Source organism: Botryllus schlosseri, chromosome 4 (genome assembly GCF_051294905.1).
Source record: "Botryllus schlosseri isolate E-star chromosome 4, Bs_hap1, whole genome shotgun sequence".
In the NCBI taxonomy this organism is placed as follows: Eukaryota; Metazoa; Chordata; class Ascidiacea; order Stolidobranchia; family Styelidae; genus Botryllus; species Botryllus schlosseri.
The window spans coordinates 3,208,644-3,226,446 of record NC_137239.1 but is presented as its reverse complement, the minus strand read 5'-3'; the positions used below and the strand labels follow the sequence as shown (position 1 = coordinate 3,226,446).

General features: G+C 39.6%; 1 protein-coding gene and 2 long non-coding RNA genes across 4 annotated transcripts; 1 reads left to right on the top strand and 2 right to left on the bottom strand.

Annotated features, from left to right (window-relative positions):
• Nucleotides 1-212: 212 nt before the first annotated feature.
• On the bottom strand, nucleotides 213-5,277 carry LOC145436852 (uncharacterized). The gene is made up of 2 exons (XR_013914441.1): nucleotides 4,195-5,277; nucleotides 213-793 (listed from the first exon to the last, which is right to left on the bottom strand). It is a non-coding gene; the product is annotated as an uncharacterized LOC145436852 (long non-coding RNA).
• LOC145436851 (uncharacterized) lies at nucleotides 1,125-3,697 on the bottom strand. 2 transcript variants are annotated; one of them, XR_013914439.1, is made up of 3 exons: nucleotides 2,335-3,697; nucleotides 2,184-2,268; nucleotides 1,125-1,321 (listed from the first exon to the last, which is right to left on the bottom strand). It is a non-coding gene; the product is annotated as an uncharacterized LOC145436851 (long non-coding RNA). The 2 variants fall into 2 exon arrangements; XR_013914440.1 differs by having other exon boundaries at nucleotides 2,657-3,697.
• Nucleotides 5,278-10,979: 5,702 nt separating the features above from the next.
• LOC145436849 (uncharacterized) lies at nucleotides 10,980-12,539 on the top strand. Its single transcript, XM_080314062.1, has 3 exons — nucleotides 10,980-11,682; nucleotides 11,860-11,942; nucleotides 12,212-12,539. Exons 1-3 carry the CDS (start codon nucleotides 11,655-11,657, stop codon nucleotides 12,491-12,493), a joined length of 393 nt encoding a protein of 130 aa, XP_080170188.1. The 5' UTR covers nucleotides 10,980-11,654; the 3' UTR covers nucleotides 12,494-12,539.
• The last annotated feature ends 5,264 nt before the right edge of the window (nucleotides 12,540-17,803 follow it).

The following is a 17,803-nucleotide window of genomic DNA, read 5'->3' as shown; positions in this document are numbered from 1 at the left end:
CCGCAACATCTTTAATTATAAACGCAATAATTACCGACACGGTGTTGTTATTCATAAATTTAGCTGCTTCGCTCTCTTGGCGCTCCGTATCTGTTTCGTTTGATTACACATCCTTTGATGTGTTCTGGTTTCTTGATATATGCTCCAGTTTAGATTGTTATTGTTTTGAATCGGTATTCGTCTGGACTCTTGTTCACGTGAATCCCGCTACGTAGTACATCTACACTGTAAAGAATAAAAACCTCGATTTACCGCGAAATGTTTGGAAGCACGGTAGCCAGACATTTCGTGGTAATCCAACATTACCGTTAGTCAATGTAAATTCAACTTACACTCGTCCGGTAATCTCACTTTACACGCCAGACTGTAATGTTACAGTCACCTCCGGTATATCTAATCTACATGTTCTCCTGTACATTTGCGATCGAGACTGTCATTTTACCGCCTACCTACCTACATGCTGTCCCTGTAAATCAGGACTACACACCAGCTTGTAAATTCACGTACATCCATACCTATCGCAAAGCAACCCGATGCAAAAATATCGCAACATTTTCTTCACATCCCCAAAACGACATTGAAACAAACTGTATATTCATTCATGATATCACGATGAAGTGGTTATCGATGGAAAAATATTGCTGCTGGAGGTCTAATTCTTCTTTAGAAGACATGCAGTAACACGAGTGGTCTCAAGAAAACGTGAATTAATTCCACCACCGGCCAAACTTCCAATTGTTTCTTTTTCTCGTTCTCATTCCTTCTGTGTAAGTACACTGTAAAAAAAACAAACCTCGATTTACCGCGAAATGTTTGGAAGCACGGTAGCCAGACATTTCGTGGTAATGTAACATTACCGTTAGTCAATGTAAATTTAACTTACACTCTTCCGGTAATCTCACTTTACACGCCAGACTGTAATGTTACAGTCACCTCCGGTGTATCCAATCTACATTTTCTCCTGTATATTTGCCACTGAGACTGTAATTTCACCGCCTACCTACATACATGCTGTCTGTGTAAATCAGGATTACATACCAGCTTGTAAATCCACGTACATCCCATACCTATCGCAAAGCAACCCAATGCTAAAATATCGCAAAAGCTTCTTCACACCCCAAAACGACTTTGGAACAAACTGTATATTCATTCATGATTCACGATGAGAAGGTTATCGATGGAAACGTATTGCTGTTTGAAGTCTAATTCTTCTTTAGGAGACATGCAGTAACACGAGTGGTCTCCCACCATCGGCCAAACTTCCAATGGTTTCTTTTTCTCGTCCTCATTCCTTCTGTGTAACTAGTATCTTGCAGTTCCGCTAAAAAGAATTCATGCGTGAGACGCTATATTAAGCAAAGTTCCTAACCTAGACATGACATTATAAAGACTACTAAGACAAACAGGAGAACAAAAATATAACAATTTTTGAAGTACCGCTACCGGTACATTGTGTGATGACGGCTCTGCCTTTTACATGATATAGCAGAGATTAATGACTTACCTGATCTAATGCAGTGGTTTTCAACCTTTTTTGACATGCGCCCCTCTTGACGATGGCCTAAAAAATTGCGCCCCCTGCACTTATCGTCATGTCAAAAAGAGCACATCATCTAATATAGGGATAGGCTATGTTAATCTGTCCATATCAATTCCCGGTGAACTCCGGAGGTCCGGACTATTATACTTTCCACAAAGACCTATTATACGCACCGAAATTGCGAGTGGCAATGTTATGAGTAGTTGCTGGGATTTCATATTTTCACGCAGAGCGGAATGCGAAAATTTTTTAGATTCACGAATGACTACCGTAAGTAATAGTAGCAGTATCACATATTACTGTCAAATATTTATCTTTTTTCAGCCCATGTGATCAGATTCACCGGTAGGGTTCATGGAGGGAGTGCTTTAAAAATTTAGGGCAAGTTATACATGATAATGCATCTTCGTGTGGGCCAATTGTTATTAGTCATGCACTTTGTTGCATGCTGTTATTTCTTGGCCCCCGATCAGGATTGTCTATCGTATCGGTAATGGAAATATATTGAAATCACCCAAATGTACCATAAAAAAATTTCTTCCGTGAGGAGCACACGTTTCTGATTCCAAATATTCTACTGACTACACACATGTGTGACGCTGAGAACAGTCTTGGCACACCAAAGATATTACGCTAAACGTACCGGTGAAGTTGAGCGCGACTGCTGGAGTTTGCATTTGGCGAGCTTTCTTGAATACGGAATAAGTTTCATCTTCAACAATCGTCTTCTGAAAATAGTTGCAAAACACGTTTAGTCAGAATTCATACAGAATTGGTCAATTTCTCGCGTTCACCAGGTTGAGAACCACTGATCTTATGTATTGAAGCAAAAGGTTCCTCATTTGAGGTGACATGTGTGCCAAACAAATCCAGCACTCCAGCAGTGGATGAAAACATCTCTATGCTATGGCCCGAAAATGACATAAACATATCAACAGTTTCAACTCCTCCGCGGCGGAGTATGTGGTGTCACAGGTCACTATATAAGTCGACTAATATCCCAAAATAGAACAAATAATGCGGCGAATGAAATATTTCAATCATGAAATCTAAGTCATCCCGGTGGTGTGCACAGTCGTATATATTCACGGTAACGAATACTATGTAGTACTATACCTTTTACTATGCGTATCCCATTCAGCATTCCTAGGAATCTCCAACGATCGTGTCCACTTTCTTCACGCACAACAAGCTTCGCTCCACCCTTTGCTCAAATCTCAATAATGGCCAGACGACGATACGACACTCGAACGATTTTGAAATAAGCGGTATTCATCCGCTGACATGCCACCAATCATATCTATTGGCCACTTCGTTATAATGTTTGATTTAGGTCGTTTTTTCATACAGAAACATTCATCATTACATATAGTCCCTCTCTTTTCCATCTTATTGCGTATAAATTGATATTTCTTCCATGTGTTGTGCAGAATGTGCACTACTTACCGTGCCTACTAAACCAGACGCTCCTTGTGATGTCACAGTGGTGCGTTGGTTGTTTACTCCGAATCTCAGAAAAATCAGTAACGCGTAACGTTAACCTAATGTAACCTATTACAGGTCGCCTTGCTCGCCTTTAACAAATGGTCAACAGAGCTTGCGTTGCTGATATTTCTCGTTTCCCGAACAATATTATACATCCTAAACTGATATTCTAACTCATCAGTCCTATCCGTGACAACGAATGTAACCAGCGAGACCGGCATTATAGCCATAGCCTTATAATATAGTATAGTGGCTATGGTGTATCACATTAGCTACGATTGTCGGTTGTTTCTTTTACCCTACTATTTACTATACTGGGATCGGTACTAGGGCCAACAATTTCCGTATGACAGACGCCAATCTCGCGAACGAGGTTGAATCAGGTCAAATAATCACCACGAGAATGATATCAGTAACATTCAGTTCCACGTATACATTGGCTGCATAGATTTTCAAGCTAATCAATGTTGCCAATAGCCTGGTAAACTTCAGTAACGAGTAACTGTCAGTAATATTGCGAAGAAATTCTGGCAACTTGACTTTTCAGCTAAATTGATGTAATATTACATATCAAAATGTAAAATTACAAGCTACGCACAGTTATTGGCGGCGACCGGTAATTCGTTGCAAAATTTACAGAGGTTTCCCAGTAAATTTACCAGATTTTTTACAGTGTAGTATCTTGCAGTTCCACTAAAAAGAATTCATGCGTAAGTCGCTATATTAAGCAAAGTTCCTAACCTGGACAGTGGACATGACATTATAAAGACTAAGACAAATGGGCTGACAAAAATATAACATGTTTTGAAGTACCGGTACTGGCACATTGTGTGATGACGGCTCCGCCTTTTACATGACATAGCAGAGATTCATGACTTCATCTCTGTATTGAAGCAAAAGGTTCCTAATTTAAGGTGGCTTGTGTGGCAAACAAATCCAGCAGTGGATGAAAACATATCTATGCTATGGCCCGAAAATGACATTACCAAGCCAACAGTTTCAACTCCTCCGCAGCGGAGTATGTGGTCACTATATAAGTCGACAAATATCCCAAAATAGAACAGAGAATGCGGCGAACGAAATATATCAATCATGAAATCTAAGTCATCGAGGGCTGGTGTGCAGAGTCAGATATTCACGGTAACAAATACTATGTAGTACTGTATTACCTTTTAAGATGCGTATTCCATTCAGCATTCCTAGGAATCTTCAACGATCGTGTCCACTTTCTTCAAGCACAAGCTTCGCTCCACCCTTTGCTCCAATCTCACTAATGGCCACTGGCCAGACGACACTCGAACGATTTCGAAATAAATGGTATTCATCCGCTGACACATGACACCAGTAATATTTACTGGCCACGTTATAATGTTTGATCTGGGTCGTTTTTTCCACACAGAAACATTTAGCATTGCACATAGTGTCTTTTTTTCATCTAATTTCGTATAAATTGATATATATTCCATGTGTTGTTCACTACTTACTGTACTTACCTAACCAGACGCTGCTTGTGATGTCACAGTTGTGCGTTGGTTGTTTACTACGAATCTCAGAAAAAGCAGTCACCTGATGTAACCTATTACAGGTCGCCTTGTCCGCCATTAACAAATGGTCAGCTGAGCATGCGGTGCTGATATTTCTAATTTCCCCGAGCAATATTATACATCCTGAACTAATTTTCTAACTTATCAGCCTTATCCGTGACAACAAATGTAACCAGCGAGACTGGCCGTACAGCCATTGCCTTATAATATAATATGGCTACGGTATACCACATTAGCTACGATTGTCAGTTATTTCTTGTACCCTACTAAGCTTAAATTGATACTAGGGCCAACAATTTCGGTATGACAGACCCCAGTCTCGCAAACGAGGTTCAATCAGGCCAAATCACTTCTAGAATGATATATCAGTAACATTCAGTTCTACGTATACATTGGCTGCAGCGATTTTGATGCTAATCAATTTTGCCAATAGCCCGGTAAACTGCAGTAACGAGTAACTGTCTGTAATTTTGCGAAGAAATTCTGGTAACTTACTTTACAGCTATATTAAGGTAATATTACATATCAAAATGTAAAATGACAAGCTACGCACAGTAATTGGCTGCGACCGGTAATTCGTGGTAAAATTTACAGAGATTTCCCAGTAAATCTACCAGATTTTTTACAGTGTAGAGTGTTTCACTCACCGCGAATGGTTTGAACAGAAACAAGAACAAGGAACGGGAAATTAAACGGCGAAAACTGGGCTTGTAATTCTCTGAGGAAATATAAATTGCCTTCTCAGATATGAATGGAAAACTGTTGTGTCATATTTGTCGAAAAACCGTTTTCGTATGTCGTAACGATGCGTAGACGCTTGAAATGATACCACAATAGTTTTTTTCTGGAGGTATGCATATCGTCCGGCCGTGGAAAAAGCGGTGCTAACTATGTGTCAAGCCCAGCAATCCATATTTCGCGGCATTGTCGAAATAGCCGACGACGTTACATACATATCGTTCAAAATTGCTTCGAATATCGCTAAACCCAAGAACTCTGATAGAGAAACTGTCATTTAAAAAAAAACTGTGCAAATATTTGCTATTTCCGGAACTTAGCAGCAAGGACAGCATCACCTGACATATTTCGAAACTATTGGTTGTCTGATTCAACCGTGACCAGAAAAGTAAGAGCAATATCAGTCGATATTTTATCGCATGTTCTGAAACACGTTGCCACGAAGACTACTTTTGCCTAGCATTGGACGAATTCACCGACTCCCCACACATTGCATGACTAGTTAGCTGGGTGCCTTTTATCAGAGTGGACAATCTGGATATCTTTGCAGAGGTAATGCTGGCTGGGTAAACGTGGATAGGGGACCAGTGAAAAACATCAACTTGAAAAATCTGACTTCTGTAACTTTTGGTTCAGGGCATCCGCCATGGAAGGAAAGGAGAAGAGATGATTGCTTTGTTCATAAATGACCCCGAATGCCAGACTTCTTGTCATATCAATGAGAGCTCACTGTTATAATGGCCTATGTAACGAAAAAGTTATCGTAATTTTATAGGCCTACTTGATCGCTCACGGATTGAAACAGAGAGTTCGGTTCACCGGTGGAAGGGTTTGAATGTGCATATACCGGCTTGTATGGGACTGGTAAATAGGCTACACAGTAGCCTAAATTTATTAGAAGCCCACAAATACACGGTAATAATGTTCTGCGGCCCGCAATGTCTTTTGCTGTAACATGCGGCCCGCTATACAAGGGAAGTTGAAAAACCCTGCCTTAGACTAAAAAGGAATATCAAGTTTCTATGCTGGTTTTCTTACCATTACCATGGTGTCATTCGGAAAAATTCTATTAAGTTTCCCAATCTTTATGACTTATGCTACTAAATTTCGGCTAGCATTGTCCCGTAACGTCCAAACATTGTGTTGGATTACTATTATGCACCCACAGAGACGACTGAGCTCTGTAATACCAAATTTCCAAACGTCAGTAGATCAAAACATTATTTCAGTGGACGTTAGATCCTTTACCATATCCCTAATTATTCGCAAAGAACAGCTTTAATATATAGGCCGACACATTGTACATACCCATATGTTTCGCATAAAAATTAGCAAGTCCAGAAATAAAGTAATTTTCGGCACATGAATTTCGTAAACCAATATGCCACTAATTTTCCCAAGCTATCGTTACGCATAATTTCTATAAACACTATTGTCCAGTTTACACGAGTGCGTAACGGATTTTTTTTTTCAGAGTACTTCTCTTGACCACAACCCCGGGCAGTGATGGCGAAGTAATCATAACCTATAGTCGAAAATATAAAACATTGCAGGATTTACCTGTGTTCATCCAAGGCAAGTCAGAAATAAACAATATCAATGCCTCTTTTTGCATGTAATAGCACGTATTTTTCTTTTCTAGGTTTGGTGTGGGTTGCTGCTTGCGTTCTGATTCCACTTTTAATAATCGCTGTGATATTATTCGTGTGCATTCGTCGCCAAAGGTCAGTTTTACTATCCAACACAAATGTCCGAAATGGTCATTGATATCAGCCTTACGTCTAGAAATGCATCCAAAAAAACGTACGAACAGAATCCTGATTACGAAACGACTGAGTTGGCCGAGCCCGCTAATGAAAGTAAACTACCACATTTCTATGAAAATATGACTTTTATCGCTACGTCAATTTGCAGCACTATACGAAACCGTTAGCGACACAGCCATTCCTTTGGCGAGTCTAAAGGAGCACTATATGCAACTGGCGGCAAATGATGGCATGCGTTTCCAAGAACAATTTATGGTAAAAGGATTTTGAAGTTGTCTAACGAAGTTACCGTTAAAATGTAGCCTAGTTATTGACAGATGCAATCAACAAACCCGATAAATGTATCTCCTCATATAAAAAGATTTTACAAAAGATTTTCGTTTGTAGAGTGAAAATAGAATACAGAAAAAACCTCGATCTTTTGTCACGGCGAGAAGCTCCCTCTCTTTCATACCTGATTTTTTGTTCCGCGTTACATCACGTCAACCGAAAATCTACTGGACAAAATTACATCATTAACCAAATAAGCAGTAGCGACCAGAGTTGATAGTCGAGTCAAGACAGGTCATTTCAAAAGTTGAGTTCTGCAAATTTAAAGTGACAGTAAAGTCATTTCGTGTACAATTTATCTATGTCGATTCACTTTCAGGTCGCCAAATATATTCAGTTCGAATAGTTAGATTGGAGTTATTAACTCACATGAGTATTCATGTTGGCAATATGTCGACAAACTTGTCATACTGTAGCCAAGGTGTCACCAACCATTTTAAGCCAATAGCTACTTATTGGCTACTGATTAACGTGACGGGCTACTAGTTACTCCCGCGGTTTACCCGTGCTCAGTTGGATTTATTCACTTCCAGCCTAGATCTTAGAGCCTGACTAACACATTGAAAGCACTGGGGAGAGGTTACGACAAAGATAAACAAATCTCACACATTAGAACTGACACCAGCGATTCCGGGCTCAGTTGTGTTGCCGCACTGCGCGCCGAAGTAGCAATATCCTCGTCGACACTCAAGGATATTAACTGAATATCTGTTAAGCCTCCGCTTGGTCGAAGTCGAGCAACGCTCAGATCGAAAACTCCGTTGGTTGGTTCCTTAGGGTCGGCTGACCCATATTCAGCTGGGTTCACATTAAACCACTATTATATTCGATTTTCAAATCTCTCAATTGAATAGTTGCTACACTGCGACCGCCGGAGATTACTTTCGTTCTCGCGGGATAGCCCGCGGACACCGCGTTTGTGACCTCTGCTGCAATCCATGTCATTTCCAAACTGCTGAATATACGATATATAGGTGGGGGTGTTTATATATATGTCATCGAGAATGCTTCTGGGCCATTCCCAACCTTGACAACGAAAGTTGGAACCACCACATTCGCAAATCTTCTGAAATTTGGTGCAGGCATGAATGAGTTGATTTTAAACAAAACAAAGTTTATTTGAGGAAAATTGAACTCCGGGTTTAAACGTTACGTCATTTTGAAAATTCGACGATTTTCTGCTCATTTCAACTCTGCAGCATTCAGATCTATAAATGTAAAATTCGGAAAGGTGTACACAGATCTTGGAGTACAGTTGAGATTTGCCTGCCACTTGGTTTTATGAGTAGCTAGTCTATTGGTCTATATTCCCATGTTGTATTAAATGCCATGCCGTGACTCAAGTCAGACTCGAGTAACCTGTTTCGTATGACTTGACTTGACTAGAGTCACTTTGCTAAAATGACTTGACTTGACTTGACTCGGCGTATCAAAAATGTGGATCGACTCGTGACTCGGAGCAAAATTGTCGAGTCAATTTCGAGTAATCAAGCAATCGATGTTGATAAAAATAATTGTATCTTGCATGTTTCGGATTGTACGCGAAACGCTCGTGTAACCGATGAGAGCAACCAATCATTCAATGATTGTACCTTTTACTTAGCCTCCATTGTTCTCTCACAAATAAATTGAACGCAAACGAAGTGATCGAAGCTTACAGCTTACGTTGTCGTAAACTAGTATAGTAAAGCAATAATGCAGAGCTGATATGAGTAGGAAATCGTCAAATTTTCAAACTGACGTAAATTTCGACCCGGAGTTTTTATTGTGTTCGAAATTAACTCATCTATACATGTGCCAAATTTCAGAAGATTTGGCAATGTGGTGGTTCCAACTTTTGTTGTCTAACTTAGGAATGGCCCTTCTCATAGTGAATAGTCAATGTTAAGTAGCCTACTACGTGACAGACTCTTAATAACTCAAATAATACATAAAAGATATAGGGAAACTTATCTCTGTTGACGAGAAATAATGTTTGATCTTATAAAAGAACGTTGTGAACAGTAAAATTCGCCGAAATAGCCAAAAAGGTTCAACATGTTTTATTTTAATATATCGCAGATCAACAACCATTCTACTCGGATCAATGCCTACTATTAGCGCCTTTGAAGTTGTATATGCATTATGCATCCTTCTATTTAAAAACCAGGCAGACCTTCGTTATGAATTCGAATTCAACGAGCGACTTCCGGATGAGTTCGCAAAGTATATCTTTACAGCAAACCTATCTAAAATAATTGGTTCCTCGTAAATGCTTTTTATTTGCAGCCCAGCATGTAGCTCGAGATTCATTCCACACTGTAAAAAATAAAGGTGGGTTTTTGGCAAAAATGGAGGAAGAAACTATAATCCTTCCTTTTACGAGAGGTAGATTATGCCATAAACCTGTCAAGAAGGTATAATACATTTTCCTACCTCCAGAAATACATATTCCACCTCCCAAAACCCTCCTATAAAGTGATATATACGATACAGTACTTTATAGGAGGGTTTTGGGAGGTGGAATATATATTTAAAAAACTGCATCGCGCATAATAGCTCCGATAGTTATCATGCATATTCCAGTCAAAATACATACAATTTCTACTGAATCAATACCATAGTCAGATCAAGATTACCGGACCATCGACCTGACGGTTCTATACCAATACCGAGAAAACCATTACCGAGAATGGACATTACCGAGAATGCCATTACCGAGAATGGATATTACCGAGAACGGACATTACCGAGAATGGTCATTACCGAGAATGGACACCACCGAGAATGGACATTACCGAGAATGGTCAATGTCAAGAATATAGATTACTGGGACTGACGTTGTCGAGAAATTTATACCTGAGCATCGATACCGAATGTGGCAACGCCGTGATGCACTCACGGCACGACCTGTGCATATGCATAACATGCCTGTATTGCATATATTGCATTCTCGGTAATGTCCATTATCGGTGGTGTCCATTCTAGGTAATGTCCATTCTCGGTGGTGTCCATTCTCGGTAATGTCCATTCTCGGTGGTGTCCATTCTCGGTAATGGCATTCTCGGTAATGGTTTTCTCGGTATTGTCCGGACACCCGACCTGACATTAAGGCTGCTGGGCACAATGATTCGAGTAGTAAAATACGATTTTGTCGAGTACTGAAATTATACGCTTTTCGCAACTGACAGTTAATTTATCAACGAGAATTCTAGTTTTGACACTATTTTCCACCGAGAAAGCCTTGAAACCTTGATTGGCCGTGTCGCAGCATACCAGACATAGTACAAAGCTACGAACGATACTGGAAAAACATATTTCCGAAGTCATGATCATCGCAAAACATTGTCAAGAAGTGTAATGAAATCGGTATGGTCGAAAAATACCAAAGTATCTTTAATGTGACGGATAACAGCCATTATGTTCTTTGCGATGGCATAAAAGGTACATATTTGAACTTCGACATAGTACAGTCTTTTGTGACGTCATAATGAGTGATACTCGATTACTCGACTCGACTCGAAGCATGTTACGTGATTCAGAATCGAATCACTCAGGTACTCGATTTTGCCCAGCCCTACCTGACATATCGATCCAATTTTTTTATCACCTGCATGTCCTTTTATATCATCATTCTTTTACTCTTCGCATGCAGTGCATATATACTGCTCCGACTCCGGCTCCGACTCCGGACTGTGGCCACCTCTGCACGTGGCCCATGCACAGATATCGATCTATAGTCTTTGAAGAGTTGCAGTCGCTGCAGTTGGTGGTGTTGGGCGATAGTTGCTCGGTTTATGATTATGGAATGGAATTGTCCCGTTGAGTCGTGCAAGATAAAAGCATTCTCTAGCCGACTATATCTATTAGATCATTTACGAAGCATTAGGTTACCGTTACGCGTTACTGATTTTTCTGAGATTCGTAGTAAACAACCAATGCATCACTGTGACATCACAAGCAGCGTCTGGTTACGTCAGTACGGTAAGTAGTGACATCACATGGAATAAATATCAATTTATACGCAATTAGATGGGAAAGAAAGGGACTAGATGTAATGATAAATGTTTCTGTAAAAAAAACGACCTAAATCAAACATTATAACGCAGTGGCCTGTAAATATTATTGGTGGCATGTCAGCGGATGAATACCACTTATTTTGAAATCGTTAGAGTGGCGTATCGTCGTCTGGCCATTATAGAGATTTGAGCAAAGGGTGGAGCGAAGCTTGTGCTTGAAGAAAGTGGGCACGATCGTTGAAGATTCCTAGGAATGCTGATTGGGATACGCATCGTAAAAGGTACGTTTAGTAAACCATTTCGAAATGCCGAAATTGATTTCAGTTTAAACATATTGCTGTTGCTGTTCACAGTAAGCCATTCTGATTCTACTGTGCCCAATATCACTATTCCTTCATCGGTATCCTTCATCGGTATCCTTCATCACTATTCCTTCATCTTCACTTAATTTTGTACAGAATCTAAAGATCTTGGCTGGATGGCTGCTTTACCCACCATTTTTAATGAAGCATATTCACATTTTTTACTGGTTGACGAGAAGGTATGAATACTTATCAATATTATATGTTACCAATGCGGACAACTATTCTAGTCGAATAGAGTTATACAATGTTTGCCAAATTTGATTCGCAAGGAAATTGGATTAGATTTAAATTAACAAAAATTTCAGCAATGAGATTAGAATTTTATTACCGACGGCATCTGTTTGTCAAATCCGCATTACTACGCTAAATATAGATATGGTGACTGAGAACTGATCTATAGAACGTGTGTGTGTATTTGACCTGATTCTTTTTCACATACTAACAGACACCAAAGTCTGGATACCCTATCATCTGCTTCAACACTGAAAAGCAAGAGTGGAAAGTCTGTTTTGATGGGGAGCAGGTGCACAACATCCATAACTTTCAAGAGGCATTGGCAGTGATGTTATCCATTCAATGGATCTTCGATATGGAGTTCTCACCCAAAATTAAAAATTCCCTGACGTTCTTGTCAGTGATTCTGGAACATTTGCCTGGTGTGCACATCACCAATGCTGTGAAGAAGAAACTCCGTGCAATGCACCACCAAATAAAATCTTTCGACTGACTAATGACGTCTTGAATTGTAAATAATAAATCCAATGTCATGTCAACATGTGATGCATTATATATGTATGTTGCTGTTTGACGAGGATATGCGTATGCCATAATAGGATGGGTTGGTCGGATAGAGGTGTAAGGTAGAAAGATAAGGTAGAAAAATACCTACCTGTGAAATAAGGTAGAAAAATACCTACCTGTGAAAAAAGGTAGCAGCATGTATGACACACACATGATTAACTGCTTAGAGCAGTGATTCTCAACCAGGGGGCGTGAAAGCATCTGAAGGGGGCGCGAAGAAGCGGTCAACTGGAAAAAAGTTTCTCTATAGATAGATCTCTCATTCTCTCATCAACAGTCATAACCTTCTATGCCATCAAACAATCTGTTAGGGTTACTTAGGCTTACCATACGTCCTCTTTTAAGAGGATTTGTCCTCTTTTTTGACTTTTTAGAAAGTGTCCTCGGAGGACGCCCTTTTGTCCTCTTTTATGAGATTTTTTCCTCTTTTTTGAAATTTATGTCAGATTTAGAGCAAAATGCGACTGATATGCCGCAAATTAGCACAGAAGTGACGCTCCGGCGGATATTTCGTAGTGAAAAACGGTGAAAGTCGCTCTGAGCTAAAAGATGACCTTTTTTTTTTTTTTTTTTTTAGTCAACCGATCACAAAGTGGGAAAGATTAACCGATTTTTAAGAATTTCACTCCGGTTTTGCAAGTTGCAAATTTCTGAAAAAGTGTCCTCTTTATTGATTTCCAAAATATGATAAGCCTAGGGTTACTAGCACACCGGTTGGATTTCGTGATGCGACGATAAGGAGGGGGGCGCGCGAAATTTTTCACTATCATAAAGGGGGGCATGTCTAAAAAAAGGTTGAGAACCACTGGCTTAGAGCCTCTGCTAGTTCCACATAAACGATACTTTTTACGCAAATTTTGCGTATGTGAATTTTGTGGTTCCTAATCGAAGTCGCAATGACGGTATAGTCAAGTCTCATATAATGACCTCGAAAATGGAAAGGAAAATACTATCCAGCAAGGAAAGCATTGACATTGGATGAGGTGGTCGTTTCTGATAAGGTTGAAACGTTCCGATTGCTTTGCGAAAGATAATATTTGATTGGAGTAGATTCGAAAATGTAGCTACAAATCTCCGTTCATTCTGCACATATAGCCTATCATCCATCGTGTCGGAGCGAAGACAACTCATTTTATAGGTGCGGCCGGAGTTAAGTTGTACTAGAGCCATTCCGACAATGTATACGATATCATCAACATCATCATTAACGACTGACATAACAGACCTATTATATATAAATTAGAGATTGATATTACGCATGCTCAGCACATTCAATATTTTAGAAACTGAAGCAAGAAGTTGACAAAATAGGTTGTACGTGGACGTCTGCTTCAAGTGATCAAGTTGCGAAGAAAAACCGGTACAAGACCATTATTCCATGTGAGTTTGATATTCTCTGTATTGGTTGTATTTACAGTGTCACATTCCATAGCAGTAATCTATCAATTAGAATACATGTAAATATAATTTGCCGGAAGGATGTGGAGGCAACGCAACCTAGAGAAACAACATAGGTAATAATTGCAACCTGATCTTTTAGAGCATTTTAGATATTGGGCTTTTCTTAGTTAATACCTATAACCCCAATTACATTTCCATGACCGGCTGGCGATGTATATCAGCGATTTCTCAACTAAACACTTCTAGTTACAATAGGTAGGCTATAATTCATACTCATATGTCACTATGTGTCAATCGTCCGATATTATAACGCTCGGTTTATTTGTCTACTAACCCTACCCGCGGTTCTCTCCACAGATGACAGCAATCGGGTATGTTTAAAAGAGGCGGGAGCAAATGGCTATATCAACGCCAGTTACGTCAAGGTAATCTTCGTTGTTGCGACACTGAAAATATGTTAACTTTGGAGAATGTTTTTATTCGGTCTTCCAATTGAATATATTGAATGTAACGCCGAATGTGATTGAAACTTCTTAGGGCAACAACAAATTGTTTATCGCTACGCAAGGACCGCTGCCAAACACAACTGCTGCGTTCTGGAGAATGATAGTAGAGCAGGGATGCAGAATTATTGTCATGTTGACAAAATGTAAAGAAGATGGCAAGGTATGAATCATTGTTGTCGTTTTGCCGCCTTCGTGAAAATGTTGCCGTGACTGAACCAAATCATCGTGCAGCGTCAGATGTCCACATTTGAATGTCCAATTATGATATTCGCTAAAGCATCAGTACGAGATATGTAATATTATGTTCAGGCAAAATGCGAAAGGTACTGGCCAGAAGCAGAGAAAGAAGCATCTCATGGTCGTTTTCGTATCAGAAATGTCGACGAGAAGACGTGCAGTGGGATTGTGACAACGATGTTGAAAGTGCATGTCCATGAGCAAGTAAATACGGTCATCTCAACGAAACATAACATGCATACCGATAATTTCAAAGAAATACCGATCAATCGAGCACATATGTATAAGACAGATGTTCACAAAGTGTATTTCGTGACCGCATCATGATCATTACTTGCTGTATAATAATGATATATTAATATACGTACGCAATATTTACTGAATTTCCTTCGGCGAAAATTAAGATGTACAATAACATGCCCTCAAATTTCGAAAATACCCCCTACGGCCTACATCATCTATACTGCTACAACTAATCACGTGGGCATGGTAGCATGGCAGCATGTGTTGGGTAATGTTTCATAGAACAGCGTTACGTGCAACTGGTTTTCTCCACCTGCCCTATTACAGACACATGTCGGTATATACTTAGCCTTCATTTCCATGTGGAAATATTGGTCGCAAGCTGTCAATAAAACTCAGATTTTGGTCGCGACCAATAAGGTGAACCCTTGGTACAAGTGGACTGCCACAACACTTTCGACTTTTACCAGTGAACACATATATTTACCAGAGTTAGGCCTATGCTCACTTGTTGTCAATTACACCATCATATTGCGCGGATAACAGCACATAACAAATTTTACGTCGCTTATTAATCACGTTTCAATGGATTGGTTCCAGCAGCTACCCTCAACCACATTCCTCTGTAATGAATGATAAGGAAATTAAAATGTCTTTTCAAATGATTTGAACATGTGTTTCAAATAACTTCATGTTTTAGCAAGGCATATGGTGGTGACTAGAAATTATAGGAGACATATCTCGGTACATTCAGATGTATTTTATATTATTTGTAGTAGCCTACGTTTCGTCTACTTGTTCGTAGATATCATTTTAATTACAATATATCTATATTTTACATATATCAGTCAATACAGCAACAATTTCCACTTCCTTACCTTTATCGTGAACAAATTACTTTTAATCGACCAGATTAGTTGTGTAAGTTTTTTCGGCTTCCAGTACCTCTGTGATTTAGTCACTCCATAAAGATTTAACAATGTATCTTCAAAGTTAACACTGGCGTTACACAGGTTGTTATTGAACGCCTGCGATGCAACGGCAAGCCGATCTTCTTTCACTTGAAGCATCTCTTCTATTAGTATGCCATGAAGATTTCCGCTTCAATAGCCATGGGTTTTCGTGAAAATACGGCGTTATCATCACATCCAATAGACTACAACCAGTTTCCCGTCACCCCTACCTAAAACTAAATGCTTGGATTATGAATAGGAAGAGATCACGGTGACACATTATCAGTATGTGGGATGGCCCGATCATGGAGTGCCACAAACAACCACGACATTCTTCCGTCTGCACAAGCAGGTTATCACCCAGTTCCGCAATACCGATCCGAATATTCCAATTGTGGTACATTGCAGGTACATTATATTCGAGTCTGTGTCATTATGTCGGATAAACTTCTTTGGTGCTCAATTTCAGTGCTGGTGTTGGAAGAACTGGTGTTTTTATTGCATTGGATTTGCTTCTGGGTGAAAGTGGTCGGGACATTGACGTCTACCAATGTGCGATAGAATTGCGACAACAGCGAGTACATATGGTTCAAACCAGCGTAAGTAATATAATTTCAATCATATACATGAAATTAATATGATGAATAGTTCATTAAAATATCATATTGACTAGTGGTTCCCAAACCTTGTTATTTTGTGGTTCTCCCATTATACATTTTGGAGTACGACAGATTAAAATTCCCTGGTATATAGCCTATACTGTGTTATGATGTATAACTGTGTGAGTGTATATGATGCAACCGCGTACCTCTATGTCAGGTTTAGATGAGCCTGGGGCATATGCCATATATAGCTATTCAATGACGGATATGCATTGTCCTGTGGTAGGCCCCTATACATGTATGTCAGGTATATTGAGGTCTTATTTCATGCAGTTGTGTTGGTACCATGTGTAACGTTACACTGCTAGATTGAAGTATTATTGCGGGGCGTATAGGGTATCGGCCCCATGCTATACTAAAAATTTGAAGTAGCTGATATAATTACTACTATTACCTAGTAACAGATAATGGTGGTATACCTAAGATGTTTTGTGTCTTGCGAATATACAAGCAAACAAAAACAATAAAAAACAACGCATATTTTTCAGGGACATAAATCTGATTTTTGTTGCATCGTGTGATCTGCCATGGTTCAACGGTATTATTACTAGTAAATATAGCATTGTACATACGAACTAAGGCTACTCGTCATTTCAGCTTAAGATTCTTTTCATTTCGACCTTGACATGCTTGACTGCACTTTATCTCAGGAACAATATCGGATGCTCCATAAACTAGTGATGGAACAGTATTGCCTGAAGGAGACGGACTTTGAAAGGAATGAATGGCTCGAGAGAATTGAAAGCGACTAGTAAGTGAATTATGCTGTCACCAAATTATGACAGTTATATGTTACCACCAATTCGAGCGAAAAATAAGATATGAAATCAACGATCCTAGTGGCAATCGATTCCCGAGCAGTTGTCGGTAAAGTGTAAGCTCTTAGATCCCATTGTTCAACAGCTCCTAACAGGATAATTAGGAAGTCGGTACTTCTTCCAGACAACATGTATTATACACATTTGCTTCAAAAATATGACCTCGACATCTGACAACAGCCTCTACGACCAGGCGGCGAGATAGCGTTGTGGTATGGTTCACTGCTGTAACACCAATGGGTTGCAGTTTCAAGTCCGACCCAGGTCGGATCCTGAATTCTTATCTAGGTATTGAAGGCTCTTGTAGGCTACTTCTTGATTTCTGGTTCTTGGAAGCGGTGTATTGAAGTCTGCATGTGGCACGTGCTACAAGTCGATAGAAATACGGTATCAAAATTATGAATTAGGCCTTGTGT